This window comes from Phoenix dactylifera, chromosome 15, assembly GCF_051530095.1.
Source record: "Phoenix dactylifera cultivar Ajwa chromosome 15, Ajwa_hap1_PhDact_Kaust_v1.1, whole genome shotgun sequence".
NCBI classification, from domain to species: domain Eukaryota; kingdom Viridiplantae; phylum Streptophyta; class Magnoliopsida; order Arecales; family Arecaceae; genus Phoenix; species Phoenix dactylifera.
Window position 1 is genome coordinate 16,870,290 of NC_143204.1, and position 8,258 is coordinate 16,878,547.

The window sequence follows — 8,258 nt, forward strand, 5'->3', positions numbered from 1 at the left end:
AACCACAAGGAGGAATTGAGTAGAGGGTCGGAGGGCAGAGGCAGAGCCGAGATTCTGAGCTTCCTCTTGTGCTCTCAACAGGAGTGACCTTCTCTTCTCAACAGGAACCTCCTCTTGTGTAGCACTTGAACACTTGCTAAATGCAAACTAAAAATTAAATTGCTAGAAGAGCACTTTAGAAGAGAAAAATAATAGCAGTAGAGAAGGAGAGAATAGTTGGTTTGGTGTGGTGAGAATGAGGGAGGAAAGGGCTATTTATAAAAGCCCCAAAAATTTTTTCCCAAAATACCCCTCAATTTAGCCGTTTTTGGACTGTTGGGAGGGGCATAATTGGAAATTTCCCAAAATAGCCGTTGGAAACGGCTATTTTTCTCCCCCCCTCTCCAGACGGGCCGTGCCAGGCACGGCCCGTTTGGAACCGTTGCGGGCCGTGCCTGGCCCGTTTCGTGCCGTGCCCGGCCCGGCCCGCCAATAGACGGGCCTGGGGCCGGGCCGGGCTTCCTTTTGCGCCCGAGACGGGCCGTGCCGGCACGGCCCGCTTCATAAGCGGGCCGGGCCAGACACGGCCCGTTTAGACCTTGGGCCCGGTGGGCCTGGGCCGGGCCGGCCCGGCACGGCCCGATGCCCAACTCTACCCAGGGTCTCATTACCTGAAATCAAGAAGGAAATGCCAAAATTTAAATATCTATTTAGACATTTTACAGGTTCTGGGGATCTGTGTTGATTTGAATGCTTGGGATTCTAATCAAGTCAAATCAAAATCATGCCAATTAACTGGGCACTGTGGACCTTCATGGCCCTAAGCTAAATCTTCCATATTGCAAAATTTGGTTCTCTCTATAGATGTCACATAAAATGCCACACGTAAAATGGCACGCAGTATAATTGTGTCGTGTTTCAGATTGTTTTGCTTCTTTTTTATGCATATGTATAATATGCACATATCTCTGGAATGTAAGATTACTGTCAGCCTCGTGAATATTTTGACAAAGCAATGGAATTCAATATGTTTTCTGTCTCCCATAGGCAATTTGACTATTGGTTTCCCGCACAGGAGAAGTCATTGCAAGAGCAGAATTGCATACTGGAGAAAAGGGTCAGATGTCATCCGGCTGGTCCCACATATTAATGTTCTTCTTTCGTAACATAACCATGCTCGTAAGTTCTGATATCAGATTTCCATACTGTCTTCAAGCAGCTCGTGGAGAGCAGTAGTGCCAGGGCCTTGACCGAACAACCCCACTGGGAACCACAAAGCCAACCTCAGACAAGCTCCTCGTCACCACTCCCCTTCCTAGTAACAGACTCTTTCCACACCCTACACATCAGGTACGCTTTCTTTGACCAAGTTACTAATTTTAAAGACAGAAAATGTTCCCTGCTTATGTCAGCACGATTACTCTTGCACTGCTTCCACACAAGCATGCTGTAAAAAACCATTTTGAACTTGTAATAGCCACCAGCCAAATAAGGGATGTTCCATTGCTCCAACACTGCCTACTTGTTTACATAGTTTTACCTCAATGCAGTGACCGTAAGATGGGAACACAACTAGATTTTCTTTTGAATAATGGTTTGATAAGTAAATCAATCAGTTTCCCTTCAAATTATGTATATCAGCTGCTAGAAGTATTTTTGGGTATTTATAGGCAACATAAGGATGCATGTTAGGAAATAATGGCCATCTCTCAGTTTTTTAAAACATCCGTAGCATATACTTCCGTTCAGACGTTCTATTGCCATGAATTTGCCTCGAGTTTGCACTCTTGCATGTATTTTGTGCTGTGTTGGAAAATTACAATCAAGAAATAATGATGCTGCAAACTTTGTTTTCATCTTTATATAATTAAATGGGATATCACTGGCCAAGCTACAATAATATCTACTATCTATTCAAGTAATTAACAACCAAAATAATTAAATAGTCTATAAACAAGAGGCAACATAATTTTTCACCGTGAAAAATCCTTCGATGTGAATGAAAAAACCATGGAACCTAGTCTAGCAAAAAACTTCCACTATTTTGAATAATGGAATTACAATAGATCCTCTCTAATTCAACTAGAGACTATACAAACATCAACAAGATTTAATATTGACTTCCACAATAAAAACATTCATCACAAATAAGGTAGATTTCAACAATAAACAACAAAATAAAGAAAGAATCTCACCCAGTGTTGATGTTTGAAATAATCAATAGAGAAGGTTTTTCAAATATCTAAACTATTTAATATGTAGCTCTCAATGTTGGAAATAATATATTGAAATTTCAGCCAAATCTGGACAAACTCAACCATCCGATCATCTGACAAAGTAGGACCATTTTCTCTCTTCTTCTCCATTTTCTTTTTATTTATGTTTTTTGTTTTCCTGTAGTCCGTGTTACTCGGTTTCTTATAGATACTATACTACTAGGTCAAGCTGTTTTGGAAAACAAAAACGCTGTCATATTATCTTATCCCTTTTTTTTAATTTTCAAATGATGTGGGTCCCACATGAAAAGGGAGCATACCAACACATCTCTCTCTCCCGACTCATGTGCGGGGTTCCACCAAGCCTGCTTGCTCTCTACAAGCAATGATTTTTTTAAAAAAACAAGATTTTAGTCATTATATCTGACCCATTATCATTTGTATGGATTTTTTCAAAAGACTGTAACTTCATCTCCAAAGCATCCCGAACCCAATGATATCTCACATTAATGTGCTTGAATCTCGAATGAAATGCTGGATACTTTGAGAGATAGATGACATTGTGACTATCACAATAAAGCATATATTTTTCTTGTTCTTAGCCCAACTTTTGTATAATTTTTTTCACCCATAAAGATTTTTTACAAGCTTCAATATACTCGAGCTTCGTAGTGGACAAAGCAATACATTTTCATAACTTAGATTGTCATGACACTACTTCTGAAAAAGTCATCAAGTACCCTAATGTAGACTTTGTAGAATCTATATCAATAGCCATGTCTACATCTGTGTACCCATCCAACATAGGTTTATCTTACCAAAATATAAATAGATTCTATAAGAATCTCGAGATACCTAAAGATCTATTTAATAGCTGTCCAATATTTCTGACTAGGATTAAAAAAAAACCGACTTATAATACCAACTACATGAGCAATATCTGATCCTGTGCAAACAATGGCATATATCAAACTGCCAATTGCAGATGCCTAAGGAATCTTCTTCAATTCTTCTTTATCTTTCTGACTTGTAGGACACTGCTTAGAACTTAACTTTAAGAGACCTACAATTAGAGAGGAAAATAGTTTGGACTTGCTCATGTTGAACCTTTTTAACACTTTTTCGATATATCTCTTTTGAGATAATCAAAGCTTTTTATTCTTTCTATCACGAGTAATTCTAATGCCAAGGATTTGTTTAGCCGACCCCAAATCCTTCATGGCAAAGAACTTACTTAACTCTCCTTTCAAGCTTTCAATCTTTTTAGCATCATGTCCAACAATCAATATGACATCATATAAAGCAAAAGAATAATAAAATCTCCATCAGAGAATTTCTTTATAAACACAATAATTAGAAGTAGTTTTGTTATACCTATGGTCCATCAAAAATGAATCAAACTTTTTATACCACTGCTGAGATGCCTGCTTGAGCCCATACAAGGTCTTCTTTAATCTGCACATTAGATGCTCTTTGCCTTTCACTATAAACCCTTCTGGCTGCTCTATATAATTTTTTTTCTCTAAGTCATAATGGAGGAAGATAGTTTTCACATCAAGTTGTTCAATCTTAAAAATCATTCTTACAAATAAACCAAAAATAACTCGGATTAAAGAAGGCCGGACTCCAGGGCGATTGCAGCTGGAGGTTGCTAGATCTTCGACATCTCGGTTCCGAGGTTGGAGTTGAGGGAAGCCTGGTCTGGCTTGAGTTATATCTGATGCTCTTTGCCTACATATGTTGTAGTACTCGAGGGCGATTCGACGACAGTCATCGATTGGATCCAGAGGAGCGCGGGGGGTGTAGGCATAGCCATCCATTGCTTAGGGACATTCGGGCTATGGTGCATGGGGAGATGGCCGTCCAGGCTAAGATGTGTATCGTGAGGCCAACGGGACAACAGATTGAGTAGCCTCTTATGTGGCTAACCATTCTAGGAAACCCTTTGGCTAGGGGAGGATGACTTACCCGGAGCACTCCGGGATGTGTTATCTTTTGACTTTCTTGAGTATATTCGTACCCGTCGTGTATGATACATTCGTTTTAACCAAAAAAAAAAGACATCTTGACCACATATGAGAAAAATTCTTTAAAGTCAATACCCTTTTTCTGACCAAAATCTTTCACAACCAACTATGTCTTGTGCCTTAGCTGCGATCTCTTCTCTTCGGTCTTCAACTTTGAATACCCACTTATTCTTAAGTCCTCTCTTATCTTTAGATAGTTCCATCAACTCAAATGTGCAGTTCTCGTTCTCGTGCAAGAATTTTATCTTCTCCTGCATCACTTTTAACCACTCTCTCCTTTGTTTATGATTTATAGCCTCTTAGTAGCATTCTGATTCTCTTCTATCAGTGATCATCTATACTCACGAGGAGAATATCTCTGGAAAGGCCAGTACTCTCTAGTAGATCTTCTCAACTGAGGCTCAACTGGTGGTTCTCACTAAATGTTGATGCTTGAAATAATCGTTAGAGAAGGCTTTTTAAAGATCCAAACAATTATATCTGTAGCTCTCAATGCCAAAAATAAAATACTAAAATTTTAGCTAAATCTGAACAAAATCAACCATCCCATCATCCGATAAAGTAGCATCTTTTTCTTGTTTTCGTTTTCTTCTCGTTTCCTTTCTTGTTTTTCCGTAGTTCACGTTACTTGGTTTCTAATGGTTACTATTGTGGAAAATAAAAACACCGGCACGTTATCTTATCTTTTTTTTTAAAAATTTTTCAATGATGTGGGTCCCACAAGGAGAGGGACCACACCAACGTGATGATGACCATTTTGAAAGATGCCTTTCATATTTTTCTGACCTGTCTTTGATATTTTTACTGATGGGAAATTAATCTCGCTGCTAAATTGTTGATGATGTTGACTGGTTCTTTTGTTATATGTGAGGAAGTGACTTTCCATTTTACAAATATTCTCAAGAATGAAACTAATATATACAACAAATGCTGCTGCGTTGAACTTTGGAGCAGCAAAAACCAATAAATGCAATTGCTTGCGAATACCACTGATATGTGTTTATTTTAAGCAATATTCATGACTGGCATCTTGGAACTCATCTAATGCAAGCCCTTGGGGAAGAGATGCCAATCAACAAAGGTTACAGTTTTCGGTCATTGATGTATGTTTATTATTTTGATGGTATATAGTTGGAACCAATTCACTCTACACTGTATGTAGATTTTCAATATTGAAAGAAGAAAAAGGTATTCTGTTGTGATCTGCATGTAAATTAGATTTGTATGTAGCATGCTGTTTGAGGGATTCCTTTTTTTTAATTATTATTTTAGAAATTGTGACAAACAAACCGTTCTAATACATGGTAGTAAAACAACATAAAAACTGCTTGAGATATGGCGGAAATAAGATGCAGGAGCTCCATAAAAACTTCAAGGAAACGACAAACCTCCCAGAAGATAACCACCCCAAAAGTAGGACTTCATGCACGAAACAACGAAAAGGATGCTGAAATTGATAGCGGGTCATCTAATCATTGACATGGGGCAAAAATGCTGGAATCTTCTCCTAGTAGAATATCCATAATCGATTCTTTTATTTTTTTTCCCCAGAAGCAACAAAAAAGAGAAATTGCCTGTAGTCCCCAGATGCCCACAAATTCTAATAAAAGCATAAGCAATGATGGAATATATTAGATGCAATTTAAGTTGACGCTTTCTTTTTCCTTCTAAATGCAGATCGAATCAAGTTAGAGGCACAATTGGAGGGCAGGAAGTCATGCAAACCCTTGCCCAGGCATATAGCAATGGTTCTTTGCCACATGAGTGGGTAGATTACTCTCCTTCCAGAAATTTTAAGTAATGCATCCAGGAATGGTGACGTCTGTCATGAGAAAGACCGCTCCATTGCATCCCGGCCAGCAGATGATGGTGTGAGACCTTTCAGCTACAGGAGCCAAGCCTGAATCCTATATAGGCTATTCTTGGATTTGAGCTCCACTGTTCTCTTACCCTCATGTTCTACTAGGAGTGATATTATATGAGTCGGCTTTGGAACTTGATGGGATCTTGGACTCGAAGATGGATATAATTATGTTATCTATGTATAATATTTATGAAACGTTAATCCCTCTTGTTTCATATGTAGTGTTTGCCGGAATAAGTGGAGCGTAGAAACTACTTCTGTTATTAGAATGAAAGAATGTAAAGAAAACTATTATGTCAGAATATGCAAGAAATGTTAGTTTTTTTCTCTGTTCTCCTATGTGGCAACTGAAGTGTGCTTCGATCGAATAATTTCCATAATTTTCCTGGATTAGGCTGAAACATATATCAAATATTATGATCAGCATAATGGTGCTGCATATTGCGCGCTATTGCATTCCTTGCTAGAAGAAATCTATTAAATGTGTGATTATGCACCGAGTCTCTACCCAATAGCTTAAGTTTTTTGAATTGTGAGTTTTTCCCCTCAATAGCTTAAGTTTTTCGAATTGTTTTTCTTTGGTAGGACGAATGGATCATACGTATCTAGTATGGATACATTACATAAAGTCAGAAAATAAAATATTCTAAAGTGGAAGCGGGATGGAAGGCGAATCAGTCTACAGGATCTTACTCGAGTGCTGAGCTACATAAAAAACAACCCAGTCGGCTGCCCTGTTTGTTTCTTTGTAGATGTGCTCGGCTACCAGAGACACTATGGAACTTCTCCAGATGTCATGTAGAAGTGGGTAGGCAGCAACCGACCTTGCCTGCCTTTGAATCCACCCAACCATCGTGGTCAAGTCACCTTCGATAATAATGCAATCAGCTCTTAGAACCTGCCTCAAAGGTGATTGAGGATGATAGTGTTATTTTGATGATTAACAAGCAATTATCTAGAGCATGCTATAAGTTAAATTGATACTTCATTTATAAGTTCATTACTCTCAGTATATTTGTTTAATTGAAAATGGATAAATGGCCTTGTTCATTTGGATGAATCTAACCTTGAGAATGCAGCAAAGTGTGGTTTGAGTCGACCCATAGGTTGATTGGGTCGACCCCGGCACATCAAGAAGTCATCTGGCACACTCCTGCAAAAATGGCACAAATGAACAGTGAGTTGGGTCGACCCAAGGTAAGCATGAGTCGACCCAACCTCCAAAGAACCTCAAAACACAACAGAAGAATGCTCTCTGGATTTACTGAGAGGGTCGACCCACACAGTGGTTGAGTCGACCCAATCTTGAGTCGACCCAAACCCTGAGAGGGTCGACCCAAAGGCAAGACAGAAAGACAGACAGAAAATGGTTCTCTGGAATTACTGAGAGGGTCGACCCAAGAAGAAGTTGAGTCGACCCAAGTGAACTTTGAGTCGACCCAAAGAATGGTTGGGTCGACCCATGGGAAGGAAGGCTGAAATTGAGGTTTCTGTGGTTTCTGAGAGGGTCGACCCAAGGAATGTTTGAGTCGACCCAAGTGAAGGTTGGGTCGACCCAAGGACAGGTTGAGCCGACCCAAACACGGGCTGAACATAACGACTAGTTGTGCAGAAATGCTTTTTGGACTCCCAACGGCTATAAACGGCTAGTTTCTTCAATCCAACGGTCAGAAAGGACTATTTGGAGGTTGGAGAAGTATTTAAGAGGGAGTATTCATCAGAGGAAGCAAGCTTTTGGGAAAATACATCAAGTGCATTCAAGAGAGAACCCTAGCAAGGCAAGCTTCATCCAAGTGCTTCATTCAAGAGTCAAAAGAAAGGGGTTGAGCAGATTCAAAGAGTCATCAAGAGCTCCATCCTTCCTTGAAGAGTGAAGCATCCTTGACAAAGAAGAGCAAAGCGACTTCAAAGCGATAAATACTTTCTAACTCTTCTTTGTAGTTCATATTGTTTTATATGCTCATTTAGGAGTTTGAATCTTTTCTTTTTATTTGTTAAACGCTTTGTAAAGGTTCGTTGGTGAGCCCGCAAAACCAACAAAGGTTTTTGGTGAACCCGGAAAACCAAGTGTATAGGTTCGTTGGTGATCCCGCAAAACCAACAAAGGTTTTTGGTGAACCCGAAAAACCAAGTGTATAGGTACGTTGGTGAGCCCGTAAAACCAACAAAGAT

General features: G+C 39.4%; 1 protein-coding gene across 2 annotated transcripts in view; it reads left to right on the plus strand.

Annotated features, from left to right (window-relative positions):
* The window catches only part of LOC103704212 (protein VERNALIZATION 1), a 30,342-nt gene extending 23,922 nt beyond the window's left edge, over nt 1-6,420 (plus strand). For both annotated transcript variants that reach the window (XM_008787408.3, XM_008787409.3), the window contains 3 exons: nt 1,055-1,096; nt 1,199-1,329; nt 5,900-6,420. In XM_008787408.3, the coding sequence (XP_008785630.2) occupies nt 1,055-1,096; nt 1,199-1,329; nt 5,900-6,023 (297 nt within the window). In that variant the 3' untranslated portion in view covers nt 6,024-6,420. The remainder of the gene's footprint in view (nt 1-1,054; nt 1,097-1,198; nt 1,330-5,899) is intronic.
* Nucleotides 6,421-8,258: the final 1,838 nt, after the last annotated feature.